Genomic DNA, 20,723 nt, shown 5'->3' on the forward strand with positions numbered 1-20,723 from the left:
GGCTTTTTCAGCCTGTAGAAGTAGGGTCTAATATCAGTCTGTCTGTGGCTATGAGGAGATTATTGAGAAGACAGGGGCATGGAGGGTGAGGGGACAATGGGCATAAGTTCAGAACAAGAGAAGTTCAGAATAGATATAAGGACACACTTTTTCCCATATGGACAGTCAAGCAGCGGAACAGGTTGCCCAGACCAGTATCCATCCTAGGAGATTTTCAAGACCTGACTGGATAAAGCCCTGAGCAACCTGGTCTGACCTTATAGCTGAACCTGCTTTGAGCAGGAGCCTGTCCTAGAGACCTCCAGAGGATCTTTCCAGTGGACCTCAGGTAGTTGATCAGGAAAGTCAAGACACAGCTGGAGTTGAACTTGACTAGGGACATCAAAAATAGCAAGAAGGGTTTCTCCAGGGACACAGGACAACAAAAAAAGATGAAAGAAACTGTCCCTTCCGTGATGAGTGAAACAGGAGATCTGGCTACAGCCGACATGCAGAAGGCTGAGGTAATCAGCAACATTTTTGCCTTCGTCTTCACCGGCAAGTGCCCAAACCACTCCACTCAAATCACAGAATCCAAAGGCAGGGACTGGGATAATGAAGAACCACCCACTGTAGGAGAAGATCAGGCAGGTTCAAGACCTTCTAAGGAACTTGCATGTGCACAAGTCCATGGGACCTGATGACATGCATCCAAGGGTCCTGAGGGAACTGGCGGATGAAGTTGCAAAGCCACTATCCATCATATTTGAGAAGTCATGGCAGTCTGGTGAAGTTCCCACTGACTGGAAAAGTGGAAACTTAACTCATTTTTAAAAAGGGAAAAAAGGAAGACATGTCTGTGCCCAGCAAGGTCATGGAGCAGATCGTCCTGGAAACTGTGCTAAGGCACTTGGAAAAGAAGGAGATGACCAATGACAGTCAACATGGTTTCACTAAAGGCAAATTGTGCCTAACAAATTCAGTGGCTTTCTACGGCGGGGTTACAGCATTGATGGATAAGGGAAGAGCAACTGATATCATCTACCTGGACTTTTGCAAAGTATTTGATACAGTCCCACACAATATCCTTGTCTCTAAAATGGAGATATGTGGATTTGACGGGTGGACTACTCAGTGGATAAGAACTTGGCTGGATGGTCATACTCAAACAGCTGCAGTCAACGGCTCAATGTCTGGGTGGAGATCAGTGACGAGTGGTGTCCCTCAGAGGTCTGTATTGGGACCAGTATCATATTTGTCAGGGACACGGACAGTGGGATTGAGTGCACTCTCAGTTTGCAGATGACACCAAGCTGAGTGGTGTGGTTGATACACTAGAGAGAAGGGTTTACCATCCAGAGGGACCTTGACAGGATAGAAAAGTGGTCCCATGTGAACCTCATGCAAGGTCCTGCATGTGGTTCGGGGCAATTCCAAACATGGATACAGGCTGGGCAGCCAATGGATTGAGACCAGCCCTGAGGAGGAGGACTTGAAGGTACTAATGGATGAAAAACTGAATATGAGCTGGCAACGTGCACTCGCAGCCCAGAAAGCCAGTTGCATCGGGACCATCAAAAGAAGCACGGCCAGCAGGTTGAAGGAGGTAATTCTTCCCCTCTCTTCAGCTCTTGTGACGCTCCACCTGGAGTACTGTGTTCAGCTCCGGTGCCCCCAGCATAAGAAAGACCTGTTGCAGTGGGTCCAGAGGAGGTCCACAAAGACGTAGGGGGCTGGAGCTCCTCCCTTATGAAGACAGGTTGAGAGAGTTACAGTTGTTTGGCCTGGAGAGGAGAAGATTCCAGGGAGGCCTCATAGACCCTATATATATAAAAGACCTTCCAGTACTTAAAGCGGGCCTACAGGAAAGACGGTGAGGGACTCTTTATGAGGCAGTATAATGATAGGAAAAGGGGTAATTAGTTTAACCTGAAAAAGGGTAGATTTAGATTAGCTATTAGGAAGAAATTCTTTATTCTGAGGGTGGTGAGACACTGGAACAGGTTGCCCAGAGAAGTTGTAGATGCCCCAACCCTGGAAGTGTTCAAGGCCAGGCTGGATGGGGCTTTGAGTAACCTGGTCTAGTGGAAAGTGGGTTCCAACCCCCCATGGCAGGGGGGTTGGAACTAGCTGATCTTTAATGTCCCTTCCAATCCAAATAATTCTATAATTCCAGCTTGAATTGCCCTATGAGCTTTTGAAATGCATGTGGGCAAGGAATGTTTTTAAGAATACCCGTCCATGCTTGTGAAAATTGAGGATGATAAGTAAGCTGAGACAATAACATACCTGTAACAATTGTAGAAATAAGAGAGAATTACTCAGGTGCCTTGTGGTTGAGTCTACTGAGGTCTACTGAGGTAAAATGTTATTTGAGTGTAGAGAATTTATTTTTGCATGTGTGCACATAATTTGAGTGTATATAAATGTATATATATGTGTATATATACTTATGTATAGACTCCTTTTGACTTTGAGCAGTTCTTTTTGTGGTATTACTTCCTTTTTTTTTTTTTTTTTTTTTTTTTTTGTAAGCTGTATTGAAAAATGGACAGTGTTTACACAGCGGGATGCTGATCTCTGTTGCTAGTTTTAAGCACTCATGTACTACAAGTGAATTTTTACTTAATACCATTAATGCCTAAATTTTACAAAATAAAATAAAGTAGGAATAATTTTCCTAATATCCTTTTAATTTCAAGTAGTCTATTAACACAAAGATCTCTGATTTTTCCAAGATCTTTACACATAATTTTCTTCTTGAGAAGCTGGATTAGAAAATCAGAGTCAGCGGTGCTTTTCAGCGACTGTTCTTATGTAGATGATTTTCATTTGCTTATAATAATGTATAGTTATTTTCTAGATGTAAGCATATATGCACAAGGAGTTTGTTTTATTCTTCTAGAAATAAATTCAGTATTTATTTCAACAGAAATTGAAAAGGAAAGCTGTGGGGATCCTGGAACACCGTTGTATGGTATCAGAGAAGGGGATGGATTTTCTAACCGTGATGTTTTAAGGTTTGAGTGTCAGTTTGGATTTGAATTAATTGGAGAGAAATCTATCATTTGCCAAGAAAACAACCAGTGGTCTGCAAACATACCAATCTGCATTTGTAAGTATCAAATCTTTTTTTCTTATTATTTTTAATACATAGCATTATGATAAGTTTTTCCTTACATGTAGTAATTTGTGTGATTGGATACAGAGTTAGCACAATGCGGATAATTCTGCTGACAGGATGAGTTTACTTTTGTTCAGTGGTGGGTTTGTTTAATGATTATGCCCAAGTCAAATTCTAGAAATGCTAAAATATTTTTTTTCTTTTACTAGTAACTATTAAAGCAGTTGTCCATATGTGATTTGATATAATGTTTTATAATTGGCTTTTTTGTAGGATTCTGTGGATTTTGTATATAATGCAGTTTTTATAACTACTCTTATAAGTTAATATATTTCCTTAGTTTAGAAATTGCTGAATTGTAATCAAAGGTTTAAATTATTTACATTTTTTCCCATGTATTGTATATGATCTTAAAATATCATAGACATTTATCACTCTCTTCCAGTTACATTATACAACATAAGTAAAACCAAAGTTGTGATACGTACTTGTGGCAACACTTTTCTTAACATTTCTACTAAAATAGTACAGATCAAATATATTCAGAGTACAATCAGTTGCTTTCATCCCTGCAACTCAATTTAGTATGGCTTAACTGAAAAGGTTGAATATAAAATATAATCCTGATAACAACAAAACAACTCTGTCGTCTCTTTGAGGTTGGTTAATTTCTTGTGCTTCTGTGTGAACAACAAATGATAAGGGCGCTATTGACTTTCTGCCTCTTTAATGCGCTCAGTGAGAGGTCTGCTCATCTAAACAGTTCCCTAAAGGAGAAAATAAGTGGTGCCAAGTGATTAAGGATTGTTGAACATGGGTAAATTGTAAGGACTGCTGTGGGCTTCCAATGCAACAAGGATGTTCTTTATTACCTGGGGGCTGTGCTTGGGAGGTAGTTTTATTGAGGAGAAGGGAATACAAAGATAAAAAAAAAAAAGAACCTTCTTTCTGATTTCACAGATCATAGCAAATACTGAATTATTCAGCTGAGGTAATCAGCAAGTTTAAGGATCTCTTACAAAAAATTAGTAATAAAATAAATCCTTATTTAAATGTTTTATTCTATTATCTAATTTCTTTCTCTCTTTTTTGGCAGTTCCTTGCCTTTCCAATTTCACTGCACCAATGGGAACAGTTCTTTCACCTGATTATCCAGAGGGATATGGGAATAATTTGAACTGTATCTGGACAATAATTTCAGATCCTGGGAGCCGAATCCATCTCTCTTTTAATGACTTTGACTTGGAATCTCAGTTTGACTTCCTTGCAGTTAAAGATGGTGACTCTCCAGACTCCCCCATAATAGGAACATTTACTGGTGCTGAAGTTCCATCCCATCTTACCAGTAATGGTCATATTTTGCGTCTGGAATTTCAAGCTGACCATTCAATGTCAGGACGTGGATTTAACATCACTTATAACAGTGAGTAATAGTATTGTTTTATGTATGTGTGTGCCTTGTTTTCAACATACAGTTTAGGAATATGTGTAAGTATTTCAAAATGATACAGTATTACACCTTCAAAAAATCCTATATAAATACAGATACCTAATTTAGGTGTTTAGATTGTCTTTCAAATACTGTGTTAGGGCTGAAAATATGTGTATATTTTTCATTTGTGCTGTTAGAGATCATTGTGATAGGAGTGTTTAGAAGACCGACAAATCAAGACAGCTTCAAATTGTAAAACAGAAGTTTACTACATTTGTTAACAACACACTTTGTGCTGCTGGTTAAATCCTACATAATGTTGATCAACATCATTACATATACAAAACTGTTACTCTTGAACACTAATATGCCAGTTTAGCTGTGAATGTATATAATATCCTGGAGCTGATGTCTGCAGTCCATGCTAGCTCCTAGTCATCAGGGTTAACAGGGTCAGCCACAGGGTATCTTTGATGAAAGAAGTCAATCCACAATAGGCTTGTCTTCTTTTTCTGTGTTTTATCTTCCTTAAGGCTGATGATTTTAAGGTATTTTCCCCATTACCAAAAAAGGAGGACCCCTGTTCTCCTGGTACTACTTAACCTGTTCTTTTTAGTTTTGCCAGTCACCCCTGTGTATTCAGGAGGATGTCTGGTCTATTTACAGTCCCTTGTGTTTGTCTTGTCTTTTGTTTAGCAATTTGTTTCTACTTGGGTGCCTTCTAGGTGCAACAGCACCTGTCTAACTCTACCCTTTTGGTAACCAAAATGCTCCCATGCTTATGTAAAATGCTTGTATGTTGTGCTTGGCTACACCATTACAATGTTAAAAAAAAATACTTATATACTGTTACTAGTTACTGTGGTTTGGTATGCTTGTAGGTAGGCTGGAGGTAAGTTCATGGTAATTATATCCTGATTAATACACTTTTGACTTACAGCTGTAACAGTCATGGGGAGAGAAATTTCTAGACTGCCATTCAGACTAACTGTAGTAAACAATAGCTGGGCTTCTGTCCTGAGCACTCTGAATTTTACCTACCTAATTGTAGCTTTTGAAAGGGAAACCAGTATCTTCTGTCACCTTTTGTGTTTAGTTTATCTATTACACAGAAGCAGAGAGTTTCCCATTAAAATTGAGTTCTTTGTATTTCACTTGCTTCTTTCCTGAGGGAGGTGAAAAGGTTGAAACTAACCAAAAACATAAATAGCTCCACATTTACTACTTGGCACTACATTTACTGACAGCATAATAATTGAAGGTGACATTAAATATCTTCTCCAGTACTAAATACCATTAGCACTTATTCACCTTACTTTTTGCTGGCAAAATTGTTACATTTCTTCTGAAGGACATATGAAGAACTGCCTATGTTGTATTGCTATCAAATTATTTGGCATTTATCCCACACCAAGGTCCAGGCAGGATATATTCCCGGCTGGAACAGACATGGTGATGCATTATGGAAGCCCACAGGATGAATAGCACTGCAAAATATAGCATGAGGCTTTCCTGGGAGCATATGCAAAATTAAAAATTAAATTTTGCCAACCCAGCAGTGAAGTAAGAAGGACTGGGTTTAGTCAAGTTATTCCTTTTGTGGAGCTGGAAGGAAATCAGAGGAAGAGAAAAATTCATGAAGTTGCAGGCTTGCTACTGTGTGAAGATGGTAGGGATATCAGAGTGGCTGTTGGGGGTATCATCGTATCCTCCACCCAGAGCTGTCCCACCTCACTCATTTGTTGTTTTTTGTTGTGGGTTTGTTTTTGTTTGGTTTTTGTTCTTTTTTTTTTTTTTTTTTCCCCTGACAGTAGAGGTAGCAAAGTAGTTTTTCAAGCCAACAGGTAGACAAAATAGGCAAAAGATGATGGATATTTTGATACTCCCAAAAGTCTGATGTCATGAGTAGCTGGTCCCATTACTGTCTTTTTCCCTAACACCCAACAGTATCATAATTCCAGATGTTTACCTGGAACAGAAGTGAATCTTCAGCTGCATGATTTGAAGGAGAGCTGTGTATCCACATCTCCCCTTCCCAGAAGAGTGTGTTACATATTTGCCTATATGAAAAAATGGTCTTTATTGTTGAAGATGTTTTACTCTGAATAAAACAAAAGGATCCATTAAACCAAAAAGTAAATGAGATTAAGTGAGCTTGGTAATTGAGAGACCCAGACTCCACATTTTTCTCCAAGAAATGTTAATAATTAATATTATTTTCATAGCATTGAAAGCACTAAATTCCCCTGTGACTCTATTTTTCTTGAATCATACTTCACCTCTCCATCATTTTTTTTCCTCTCTCTCTCTTTTGTTTTGTTTTAGGTTGTCAATCTTTCAGAGAAGTATTTCTTAAGACTTACCTTGAACATTGCTGTCTGAATAGGAAAGAGATAAGCTGACACCAGATTACTGCATAAACATTCTTTTTCTGATATTGTCTTATGTTTCAGCTCCCAGCCCTCTATCTTAGCTGTGTCATCCCCAGGTCATTTCTGACAAATGTAGAATGTAAGCATGAAGAAAACATGGTGTCTTCTTATTGGTTTCTATAGCTACCAGTGATTATTGCAAAATAAACTTAGAGCTGTAGCTATGTATCTTACTGTAACTAAATATTGGGAAGTCTGGGGTTATTCAGTACTTCTGAAATATAAAATCAGTTATAATGAAAATGAGGTATTGAATTCATGTTTCTTAACAGAAGTTGTAACATTTGTTCTATATTTTCCTATGTTTCATGTCCTTTTAACATTTATGAGTTCTGCTTACTTCTTTAAGGTTTCACTGTGGTTTGCTCAATAGTGTCAAGCCTAAATCTAGTAATGAGAAAAAAAAAAAAAAATTATTAGAGAGTCTAAGGTAGTCTTATTGGATAAAAATTAGTCCTGTTTATAAATGGGTATTCTCAAGTCATCCCATTTTCTAGAACTAAAACTAAATATAAGTCAGTTAAGGTAGGATTTATAGTAAAAATTAATGATGCAGATGATAAACATGAAATAATCCTTATAGTTAGTTTTTATTTGGAAATATAATCCATCGAACACTGTTGTGATATCAGGTTTAATATTTCAGTGCCATATAAATGTACTAGTCAGAATAAATTCTGGTCCTTTAAAAAATTTGCAGGCTTTCTTGGGCCTCTAGTAGTCTGATTATGATATCTCTCCTTTAACAGTCACGTAAAGTATGCATTGATAGTACCAAATGGTACATTTTTATTTTTATAAAGAAGTAACAATACATTATTAACTTTTTCCAGTTGTATAATGAAAACCACTCCCTCTGAAAAGACCTATTTTGAAGAAGTGTTTTCTATATTTGAGCAGTTTAACATATTTATATTTCTATTTATTTTTATGGGTGTGTTTATGCAAGAATGGAGGTGAGCATGTGTTTGTTAAACTCTGTAGTTAAAATCTACTTTGAAAAGCAGAAATAACTCAGAAAATGTGCTTAATCTTTATTCAGTAAAGACAGCTGCAATCTGATGAATTACAGAAGTAATCTTTCCATAATAAATAGTTTAAGGCCAAGAGAGAGGATGTGAAAGGAATTAATATAATTTTCACTCTGTCTTGGCATTTGCAAACCCGAAGTTAATTAAAAATATCCATTTTCTGCTAACGTTCTTGCTTATATATTTCAAAGACATCAGTCTCTTTTTGCCCCCTTCAAGAGCAGAAAGAGAATATCACAGAAAAGGAACAATATGATCAATCTTTCTACAAAGAATGCAGGCCACTACCATAAATAACTTCATTAACATTTTTTATGTATAGGATGGAGAAGAATAAAACTGAGTTACTAGTTCATAATCTGATTTTTAAATAGTATTTCTCAGAAACTATTTTTTTGCCATATTTATTTTTATTATGCCAACATATGTGGTCTCACATAATTATTCTCATTCCAATAAAAGTAAACATAAATTCAACTTCTGTTGGAAATAAACAAAAATTAGATTCCAAATGTCTTATCTTTGAGTTACTTCAGTAAGTCTGTGTTGTGGTTTAGGCCAAATCAGCTACTGGGGACCTGGGGGACCCCAGATGGGACTGACAGATGCTCCCCTCTTGGTTCTGTTTTACCTCAAACTGGGACAGTCTGAGAAAGATTTCTAATCTTTTTTGTGTTGCTGTTTTCGTTACAACTGTTTAATTGTGCTTATCTAGCAAAAGTTACAACCCTATGAACTACACAGCAACATGCCGAAGGTCAAACTGTGGGCCTCTTACATCAGCCTAATTAATAGGGTGATTTCAGCTCGGTAGGCCGACAGTGACAATCCCAGATGCTGCTTTTATATCCAAAGACTGTTTTAGTCTGTTTTATTGCTGTGGTAGGGTATGTCCATCATGGCACATTTTTTTCTGGCACTCCCTCCTGCTAGACTTTTCCAGTCTCAGTACTTCCCAAGACAGAATTCTTCAAACTGTTATGTACTACACAGAAGTATGAGTTTACATGTGATGGTACTGAATAAACTACGAGTTGTTTGCATAAATTTTAATGACCTTTCACAATAGTCTTTTATGAAGTATCTTTTTATTATTTGATATTCTTTTAAATTCTTTATCTTCTTTGATATTTTCTTCTGAAACAGTTATGTTTACTGCACAGCCATTGCCAGACTTGGCAGCTAAAACTCTTTGTAGGGCAATCTACTGAAACAATTAATCATGCCAGTAGACCACTCCTTTCTGGCCCTATTTCCAAGGACCTTTCAGAGCAGACCAGATGAGTTATGGTTAGCTTCATTCCTGCCTTCTTGTCTCTTGAGATGTCTGCAGTTCCTCCCCATCACATTTTTGGATGCAAAATGCAGGTTTTAACATCCTTCTGAGTTAATATCAGAACTGAAAGTACTTCACTATCACCCTGTGCTGTGATTATGCTGCCTGGCTTTTTTCCAGATACTACTTAAAATATCAGTACAAAGATGGTAGTTGATGAGTATAAATGCCAGGACAACTGTACCTCCTCTTCACATGTAATATTGCATAAAGAGCTTTTCTGTGGTTTCTTGATTTATTGATAACGGGTAAAATATTAATATTAAGGATATGCCCCTATGTTCTTTTTCTTTTCAGTTTAAGGCTTGAGTATAATATTACAGCTTCACCACGAAGCCTTTCAGGAGTACAGGCAGCCTAAATTTTACTCATCAAGTAATGCAACTGCAGCCAGGCTAGGCCAAGACAGTGACTGTTCTTGTTGGGAACAGTTGTCTTTCACCCTCTTGCCTCCCATAGCGACCCTATACAGTACAATCGCTTCCACAGGAGCAGTGGTAGCAGCCACAACTCTCAGTTCCTAAGATGAAATATAGAACAATAAATTGATTTTACAGCCTTAATAAACTAGTGTCATACACCAGCAAGCTATACCTAAAGTCAGTGTTTAACCACATTTACAGATAACAATATTGAAAATCTATCTCTGTGTTGTCTGAAGTTAGTAAGAAAAACAGACAATCAGTCCCCTCACTGAAAGTGATGACCGTGCACAAAGTATTCAAAAAAGTTTTTGTAACCCTTATGAAAAAGTATGGGACTGTGACATTTTTAATGCCATCCTGAAATAGTAGACAACTTTTCAATGAAAGCACTATTTTCATTCCCAATACATGCAGTATTTTCTAATTTAAAATGTCAATAAATTCATGTTTTGTCTTGTCTTTTATTATGAGTCTTAATATTTCTGTAACGCAACATCTGAGAATCTTTCAGCTAAGTTATTAAAATGTTGTTGTTTTTTTTTTTAAATTTCGTGGGGGAGCTTGGATGTGTTTTGTCTAGCAGAGACATTAGTAAAACTGTAGAAAAATACTGCCAGTATTATCTCTTTAGGATGCAGTCCTTTCTGATGTCTCCGTATGTAGGAATATTTATGAATACATAATTTGTAGTCATCGAATGTGAGGAAGGTGGATATTGTGCTTGTGATATTTTTACTCACTGAAAAATCAACATTTTCTAAAATTTAAAATTTATTTGCAGTATTCTTAAATAAATAATCAAAACATAATTAATTAACATATATCTTTTAATGATATTGCAGTAAATATTAATTTGCTCACTTTTGGTAGGAAGATGAGCTTGTTTGTTCTCCCAGTGTGAGGTGTATTCTGTAGCAAAAGACATGGACTATCTTTGTTATATTATCTAGATATATGCAGGGAAACAATAATTTTCTCATAGGTAAACTTGAAATTTTGGAAGGTTTTTTACATACTTGACATTTCTTTGAGTATAAATATAACAATATGGTTAAAGTTCCAGGTTTTCTTTCTTTCGCCAACATCACCCCTTTTGTAGCTGTTCACCGGTTCTCAGTACATTAAACAAAATAGACTATGGCAATATCAGGCACTCTGAGGTCAGTATGGCTCCAATGGTTGTGACGGTGAATTGAAAATAAAAAAGATTACTAAAGTTATTATATCATAGAGTTTGCCCTGCCCTTCTGATGGATGCTTCTGGCCCATTGTAACATTGGATAGGATGGACTGTTGGAAAGGAGAACTTAGCCGTCACTGATATCCGCCAGCGCCTAGCTGTCCAAATAATATTCTTGCTGGTATAGCTTTATCATATTTAAAGCCATTTTTTGTACTAGTGTACATTTTCTGCTGTTGGTCAAGCTCTCATTTCTTCTTGTTTTCTAATATAAATAGTTTGTTCTTACTAGCAGAATAAAATCCTAAAAATGTCATCTTACTTGCTGAAGTTACCACTCTATTCCCCCCTCTCCCTCTTTTTTATTTTTTTTTCTTTTTAAAAGCATTTGGACATAACGAGTGCCCTGATCCTGGAGTGCCAATCAACGCTCGGCGTTTTGGCGACAACTTTCAGCTGGGGAGTTCAATTTCTGTTATATGTGAAGAAGGATTTATTAAAACACAAGGAACTGAAACAATTACTTGCATGTTAATGGATGGAAAAGTAATGTGGAGTGGACCTATTCCTAAGTGTGGAGGTATGTATAATATTTCTTTCTGATTTAGGATACCTTTGTGTCTTTTATGTTGTCACCAAATGAAGTTCAGTTTTTTGCAAATGGAGAGCACAAAGCTCATGTAAAAGCTAGTCCTTAATAAAAGAGTCTAGTGAGGGATGAGCTTTTATTATAAACCTGTCTTCAGGAGTGAATTTTTCTCTTAACTGTTATAAGGACAGAAGAAAAACACACAACAAATGGTCATAAACATCAGTGATGCAAGCAGTGCTCTGTAGTCTCTGTAACAATGAAGGCTCATCTAAGAAACTTATTAGGAATGGAATGAGAATAGTTTATACTGTTCATACTTTCAGATAGCTATTATTTGGCACTGGTGGAACTACAATTTCTTGAAGACATTTTATGCTTGAAAGGATCATTCCTGCCTTTTTTCCCTTCTTCTTCTTAAAGCATGTATTTGTCCGATTTGAGAAACTGTTTAAAGCAATTAGCTTCAGTGCTAACAGTACACCAGTAATATTCATCTCTGCATTTTTGAATTCCAGTCCAATCAGTATCATGATTGGCCTTGTTAATACCTAGGAGAAAGAAATAGCAGGGAAGAAGGCTAATGTCAGCCCCATCTACAAGAAGGGCTTAAAGGAGAATCCAGGAAATTATAGGCTCATCAGTCTTACTGCAGTCCCTGGGAAAGTTATGGAATGAATCGTCCTGGTGGCTGTCACAAGTCAAATGAAGCACGTGATTGGGAAAAGCCAGCATGGATTCACCAAGGACAAATTGTGCTTGACAAACCTGATCACCTTCTACAACAAAGTAACCTGCTTGGTTGATGTGGGTCAAGCAGTGGACATTGTCTACCTGGATTTCTACAAGGCTTTTGACACGATTCCCCACAGTATCCTCCTAAAGAAACTGATGCATTAGGGTCTAGACAAGTGGTCTGTGCAGTGGGTGGGAAAGTGGCTGACAGGCTGCACCCGGAGGGTTGTGTTTAAATAGCTCCTTTCCAAACTGGCAACCTGTCACAAGTGGGGTCGCCCTGGGACCGATATTGGGCCCAACACTATTTAATATCTTCATAAGTGATCTGGATGATGGGATCAAGTATACCCTGCTGAAGTTTGCTGATGATACTGGGAAGCCTGTCTTATGAGCAAAGGCTGAGAGAATTGGATTTGTTCAGCCTTGAGAAAGGAAGGCTTAGGGGACACCTTATCGCCATATTGCAGTATTTAAAGGGTGGCTGCAAAGAAGATGAACACTCCCTTTTTACAAGGAGTCACATGCAAGAGACAAGGTGTAATGGGTAGCAGTTACTCCTGGGGGGATTCCAATTGGGCACAAGAGGAAAATTTTCACAATGACAGCAATTGGAATAATCTCCCCAGGGAAGTGCTGGATTCCCCAACATTGGACACTTTTAAGATTCAGCTGGACAGGGTGCTGGGCTATCTTATCTAGACGTTGCTTTTGCCAAGACAGGTTGGACCTGAGGTCCCTTCCAACCTGATATTCTGTGATTCTATGATGATATAATGCACTTGCTTTATTATGAGGTTCATGGAGCTGGATAACACTACTAATAAAATATAAGGTTACATTTTCAATGTTACATTAAAAAAATAAATTTATGGGAATATTTTTAAATGACTGTCCATCTGGGACTCCAAAGGCAATATGTATCAGAATCCTGAAGGTTGGGACACTGGTATATTTGAATTAGATATATTTATCAACCATACAATTACATACATTTTTAAAATTTAAGATAACATTTGAAGACAAATGAAAATATTTTTAAGCTAACAATGTAATTTGGTCTACTGGGATGTTCAGAATTTTTCTTGACCATGTACACACTTGCCTGTAACACATAGTCATTTCATACAGGGTGAAATTTGCTTACCCTACACAGACCCCATAATTTCATCAAGTCAAAGGCATACTGACTAGGAGACACTGAATGTGGCTTCTGTGCAGTTTTCCTTTCACTGCAGAAATGTCAGCTGCTACAATATATAGGAAAAGACCACTTAATAATAAATGCGATGCAGACAGATAGGGTCAGCATACTCATTTTTCAGGGGAGTCCTGATCAGACCCTGCTGGGGCTTCCTCCCAGCCCTGCCTATGGCCCAGGATCCCACTTCAGCTCAGCCTGAGGTTGTCAGTCCCTGTCCCAGCAATGCCACGAGAGTGCTGGTGTTCAGCCCTATTCTCTGCTCTTCTCAATGTGCTCGTGAGATTTCCTCGTTAGACCTCAGACCAAACCCATCAAATTGAATCCATCTGATTGTCACTTAGCTGTCACCAGACCATTTTGCTGTCACCAATCCAGTCCTGTTCACCTTGCTCAGGTAGAATTGGATGATGGTCTGTCTGTGAAGGCACTAACTCTGCCTCTGTGTGCATGTGATCATCCTTGGTTCCTACCTTCTCTTCTCTAGTGGAGCAGCCCTGCTTTTGCTGTTCCCTGATGCTTTTGAATTTGGGATTCCTGTCCTTGTGCCTTTCATCTTTCCTGTGCAAGGGTTATAAGGAGGATTTTCCCATAATCTCTTGTAATATTATGCTGTTGTACCTGTACTGCAGCTCTAACCTTGGTCGTCCTGCATAACTCCTGTAATGCTTAATATCCTGCTGTTCCGTAGCATGGGTGATAAGCTCCTGAAAAAAGGGTCTAAAACTATGAATCTAAAACATGTTCAGTGACTAGCCTGTCATCCTCAAAGTTTTCTTCATACACATGTAAGGACTATTCCAGCCTCGACCCCTTCACCTTACTATACAAAGAAATAAATAGAAAAGACTTTGTGAGAATTCTTAGATCAGGCTAATATTGGCTTTCAGTATTTGGCATAGACTTGTGTTTGACAAAGAGATTCTGGTTGATAACAACCTCTAGTTATATTATATTTCTAGTGTTTTGTTTTTAACACAATGACAGTGGGTATGAATCTGCCAGGCAACCATCAAATAGAAAAGGAAGTAAGAACAGGGGCTGAAAATCAATGTAAAAAGGGTCAGGGAAACAATCCTTCGGCGAGATGATGGGAGGGTTTTATTTTCTACAAAACAAGTCTCTTTAAGATTAGCCCAGTCACCCAGCTATTGTGAAGGGAAGGACTCCTGGATCTAGGAAATCAGCATGTGAAGGTGAAAGTCAAATAAACGAATTCTATTGACTCTTGCACTGCAGGCATCAGGAAGAACCATAATCAGAAGAAGGGTAAGAAAGATTTTCTTTTTACAAAAAAAAAACCCCAAAAAACCAAAAACCAACAACAAAAGACTCTCTTATTTTTATATCCCAAATACAAAGATAAATTACTCCTAATTTAGGCAATCTTATAGAGATAATTATTTTTAATTCAATTTTCATAAGAGTATTTTTGTAAGAGGGTTACTTTTTTGTGTTCCAAAGAATATTTAACAGTTTCATGTAAATTTTGTGAGAAAATGAAGCTTTATATGAGTTTAGCAATACTGTATTCCAACTGTGGTAGTATACTGGCTCAGAATAAGGCCATCTGGTATTCATATTCTTGTTGATATGTTTTGTAGTTTATAGGCTCCATATGTATTATGAATATGTATAAGTGGTTCTATACAATAAAATGTAGGGATGCTAAATGCAGGAGAGTTAATCTTTTGGTTGCTGAGGTGAATATGAATTAAAATACCTTATTGTTTGACTGGTGCAGTTTGCGGAATGTAGTATGAAAAAGGAACTTCAAGGTAAAACGTGAGAAAGACTGTCTTAAAATCACTAATGAGGAAAAAAAATGTCCAAATCTGCATATTTAGAAATATTTGCAACATATTGAATTCTGGACTTTATATAGCTTTTAGAAACCCTTTTTTTCCTACGCTGTAGGAGAAAGATGGACTCCTATGTCCTTAAAAATACAAAATACCTCTTTATAACAGTTCATCATTTTAATACAGGAGCTTGATAATCTCCTGAGAAAAATGAAGATCAGACAAACACATGATAATTCATGATCTTCAATTTGTAGGTGTGTCAAAGAAAGCAAATTTTATCTATTTCTGTGATGGAGAGGTCCAGAATAATGTAGACAATGGTATGTACCGTGCTGCTTTGACAAAATGCTTTGAAGACTGTATTAGGTGAAAAAAATACAGGAATTTAAGAAATATCTGTGTCTTTTGGGGAAAATCCTGTATATTTCACACTATTTTTAGTAGAGTCTTATACCTGTCAACAGTACAGTAAGACCTTTCTAACTTCTTTGTAATATAAAATTAATATTCATTGTGTAGCTTTGTATGCATAACAGTGGTGTTATGGTGCAGCTTTGTCTTCCTGAAAAGTAAGATGCCTCTGCTTTCTGTCTAAATGGATACTTACATGATACTAGTAAAAAAAAAAAACAAACCAAACACAGCATTTTCTGATAATTAAATACACAAATAGTTATGTTAGTGATTGGGCAGAGTGTACCCTCAGCAAGTTTGCCACAACAAACTGGGAGGAGTGGCCAATATGCCAGAGCTTGTGCTGCCATCCAGAGGGACCTCAACAGGCTGGAGAAATAGGTTAATACAAACTTTGTGAAGTTTAACAAGGGGAATTGTAAAATCCTGTACCTGGAGAGGAACAAGGCCATGCACTGATACATGCTAGGGGCCAACCAGCTGGAAAACAGCTTTGCAGAAAAGGCCCAGGGGGTCCTGGTGGACACCAAGTTAAACATGTGCCCCTGCAGCAAAGAAGGCTAATGGTATCCTGAGATGCATAAGGCAAAGTATTGCCAGTTGGTCAAGGGAGGTGATCTTTCCCATCTACCCTGAGTGCTGGTGAGGCCACACCTGGAATTTCTGGGCAGTTCTGGGCTCCTCAGTACAAGATAGACATGGACATACAGGAGACGATCCAATGAAAGGCTGCAAAACTGATGAAGGGATTGGAGCATCTCTCCTATGAGGAAAGGCTGAGAGAGCTGGGATTGTTTAGATTGGAGAAGAGAAGGCTCAGAGGGTTATCTTATCAATGTATATTTGTATCTGAAGGGAGGGTGCAAAGAGGACAAAGGCAGAGCCAGACTCTTTTCAGTGGTGTCCAGTGACAGGACCAAGGGCAATGGGAACAAACTGAAACAAAAGGTGGTTCCACCTGAACATCAGGAAATGCTTTTTTACTGTGAAGCTGACCAAGCACTGGCATAGGTAGCCCAGGAAGGTTGTGGAGTATCCTTTGAGATGTTCAAAAGCTGTGTGATCATGGTCCAGATCACGGGCATGTTTAGGTAAAAGCATAAATAAATTATTACTGGAGCAGAATTAACTTCCTATCCTTTTTTTTTTCTTTTTTTTTTTTTTTTTCTTTTTTTTTCCTTTTTTTTTTTTTTTTTCTCCAGTAAACAAAGTCTGTGATCAATTCATTATGAAATCAGTTTAAGGCTGTCCCTTGTCTTCACTGGAAACTGGATCAAGTCTTTATTAAATCTACATGCAGAAGTAATTTATATGACTCCATCTTTGCAGCAGTAACATTATGCCCTCATAGAATGGTTTGGGTCAGAAGGGACCTTGAAGATCATCTAGTCCAACCCTCCTGCCATGGGCAGGGGCATCTTTCACTGAATCATGTTCCTCAAAGTCCCATCCAACCTGACATTGGACACTTGTAGTGATGGGGCATCCACAACTTCTCTAGGCCACTTGTTCCAGTGTCTCACCACCCTCATAGTGAAAAATTTCTTCCTTATATCCAATGTAAATCTAGGCTTTTTCAGTTTAAAACTGTTATCCCTTGTCCTATCAATACAGGTCTTCATGAAAAATCTCTCTGTCGGTCTTGTATGCCCCCTTTTATTGAAAGACTATAATAAGGTCTCCCCAAACCCTGCTTTTCTTCAGGCTTAACAATCCCAACTCCCTCAGCCTGTCCTCATAGGAGAGGTGTTCCAGCCCTCTGATCGCTTTTGCAGCCCTCCTAACCTGCTCTAACATGTCCATGTCCTTCTTGTCCTGGGGACCCCATAGCTGGATGCAGTACTCCAGGTGGGGTCTCACCAGAGCAGAGCAGAGCGGAAAAATCACCTCCCTGGACTTGCTGGCCATGTTTCTTTTTTCACAGCCCGGGATACGCACATTGATGGCTCATGTCCAATTTTTCATCCACCAATATCTCCAAGTCCTCTGCAGGACTGCTTTGAATCCATTCATGTCTCATCATCTTCAGAAGGTCCCCTGACAGATCTCATTTGCTTTGGAAGTGAATATTGAAGTGTTTTGGTAACAGGCCAAAAGTTTTTGCTTCTGTTTAAACATAAATGACAAGTAATTGTTGCATTCAGATAGTTACAAAATCCATACATATAGTGTATAACTCACTTTCAGTTCTTTACTATCTTAGATGGTCTATTCAACAATAAAAGAAATCAAGCAAAAATAAAAAAAACTTTGTATACATACAGATGCCTATGATGTAAGTAAATATGTGTATGTGTATAATGAGCCTGGCAAAGAAACAAAGAAAGCCCATCCTTCACTTTAAAAAATGAAATTCAGGAAAAACTTTCCAGCTTGATTATGTCAGCTGTGTATGAACTTTAAGGCTTGGTGAAATCCAGGCTAATTTGATGAATTTGTTTAGAAAAGTGTCATAAAACTAAAATTAACAGATAAAAACAAACAAACAAACAAATAAACCAGTGCAAAAAATGAAAAAAACAACCCTGTAAGATTTTCCTTTAGAAAAAGTGTTTAGTCCCTGAAGGTTCAGATCTTGAGAAGCTCACCAAATTTAATTTGGGCTGGATCAAGTCCTTAATTAGCAATTAAGCAAAGAAGCTCATGATAACAATAACTCTGTCATGCATTTAGCTCTATAGGCTAATGTATTTACACCAATATTCATCAGCAAAGCACTTAAGCATACTTCTAACTGGAGAAATTGTACTTTCCTAGTGTTTATAAGCTACCATGTGGCCTACTTTATTACATATAATAAAGTTCTTATATATATACACACACACACTGAAGTTTGTGGTGTTGTCTAATTATTTGTATAGATGAACAAGTCCCACTCTTGGCATATATCCATGTCATCTTCAAGAGAGAAGATTGAGGTGACAAAGATCCTTATTTTAATCCTGGTATCTCTTCATTCAACCCCAAGGCAACCAATCCTAACACTTTCTACTGCAGTTTGCAGCTTAGAATCTGCTCCTTGATACCTTTTACATCTCAGTAGTGTTAAAAAGTTCTGCTCTCTGGAATACAGTGCCCTCACTCCAGGAATAGAATTGGTATGGCCAAAATATTTTGTAGAAATATAGCTATAAAAGAGGAATTTTTTTTTTTTTTTGAGTCCCCTGAAAAGCATCTCCTCCTCAATGAGGAGATATAATGAGATATAAGACTATTGCTTGATAACCTTCTTAAGCTGAACCTGGAGAATCCACTTATCCAGTTAGCTCAATTCTTATTTAATTAACACAGGAAAAGTGGGTAGTTTTATCAGGACTCTGTCTAAAATAAGGGATATCCAGTGTTTGATACTGTGTTGTTGAGAGCTCTTTGACAAATGTATCATCAGTGCACATCTCTACCATACTACAGATGGTAATGGAAAAGAGAGTGGTTCAGTTTTACTGTTTGCTTTGTTTGATTTAGCACTGTCCACAAAAGGTGCTACCTACTTCTTCATGGCAGATATTTTGGGGAAGCAATGAATTTTGCTTCTGCCTGCTTGTGTAAGTCACTGAAATGTATGTTGCTTGTTTTTTTCTTTGCCTCACATAGAGGACATATAAATAGGTCTAACCAAAAAGGTTTTGTGACAGAAAAAATAGTTTTAATATAAAGTTTAAATTGAATAGCTAAAACCTTCTGCAGATTTTGTTTTCCATAAACCAGTCAGCAATTCCTGAAAATAAAGAAATTGTGGACTCATCATCATTTGAGAGCGTGGTCACCAGTTTAAGAGCATGCTTTCTTCAATGCTTGTGTCTTTTAAACGCTGCTTTGTTGACCATCATGGAAAACATATTTGTTGCAGAAAATAAATAATGTGGCTTACATTTCATAAATTCTAAATTATAATCCGGTACACTAAATAAGGCTGTATGTGTGCTGTTATGGTAGTCTAGTGAAAATCAACTCTTATACTATTATATTTTTCTTAACTTTCTTTTTTCTTATGATAGGACTTAACACCTTATCAGGTCCTTGTCACTTTGTGTTTTCATCAAAAAAAGCTTGATTAAGTCTCTTCATAAGTTAGCAAGTAATGCTCACTCATGTAAGTCAGAGCAGTTGTGAAAAAGCTTTTTTAATAGTATTACTCCTAACTCCCTCTTCCGTAGTTAAGATTCTAGGTAATCCATCTTAGTTAAAATAATAATGATAATAATAATAATAACAATAATAATAATTATTGTTATTATTATTTTAAAAATACAATGTACTAAATGTCCCTACTTGCGACAGATTTTAGTGAGGTAGCTGGATTCACTAAAGGACAGCAATTTGCAAGCACTTCAGTGAGTGAAAAAGTTCAGTTTAGAGTCAAGTATTTTACAATTTATTTATTTTTTTTCCCCAGGAATGAGTAAATGAAATTAGTTATTTGATACCTAACAATGTTACTCAAGGAAAATATATTCAGAGGAAAAAATATTCAGAGGAAAATACATCAGAGATCAGCTGCTTTTCTGTCTTGTCTCCTGTGGATCAAGGAGACTTTTCTTTTGTATATTTGTCTATATAGGTATGCTTAGTCTATTCATATATATGCACAATACACATATAGAAAGATATATTGATATGGTCTTTTGAGGATGTTTACACTTGCACTGAACAATATATGTTTAAATTGCCACACTGAATATGCATTAAATTCATAAAATGTCCAAGATATTTTAAATTGCTAGAAAGACATTATGATTTGCTACCTATTTTAAAAATGTTAATCCTTCTAGTGATGGAATTACTGCATTTCTTAGATCTCTAGTATTCAAGATAATTCTGTGAATTAATTTCTCTATTTAGAGGATATCAATCTCCTACTGAAAACAAATAAACAAAAACATGCTAAGCACTCCCACAGTCTTTTCCTTAACCGTCTATACCACTGAGGAGAAGATGATCTTACAGAAGTCTGATGACACATGCACTTGATTTTACATATACATGTAGATCTGTCAGATGTAATGGGTTTGCATTCATGCATGAAATTAAAAACCTGCA

The 20,723-nt window shown here is 37.2% G+C and overlaps 1 protein-coding gene across 2 annotated transcripts in view; it reads left to right on the forward strand.

The window, feature by feature from the left end:
• Positions 1-20,723, forward strand: part of CSMD3 (CUB and Sushi multiple domains 3) — a 715,473-nt gene that overhangs the window by 402,315 nt on the left and 292,435 nt on the right. For both annotated transcript variants that reach the window (XM_009890359.1, XM_009890360.1), the window contains 3 exons: positions 2,912-3,094; positions 4,200-4,526; positions 11,325-11,519. In XM_009890359.1, coding sequence (XP_009888661.1) covers positions 2,912-3,094; positions 4,200-4,526; positions 11,325-11,519 — 705 coding nt within the window. The remainder of the gene's footprint in view (positions 1-2,911; positions 3,095-4,199; positions 4,527-11,324; positions 11,520-20,723) is intronic.

This window comes from Charadrius vociferus, unplaced genomic scaffold (genome assembly GCF_000708025.1).
Source record: "Charadrius vociferus isolate BGI_N301 unplaced genomic scaffold, ASM70802v2 scaffold168, whole genome shotgun sequence".
NCBI classification, from domain to species: Eukaryota; Metazoa; Chordata; class Aves; order Charadriiformes; family Charadriidae; genus Charadrius; species Charadrius vociferus.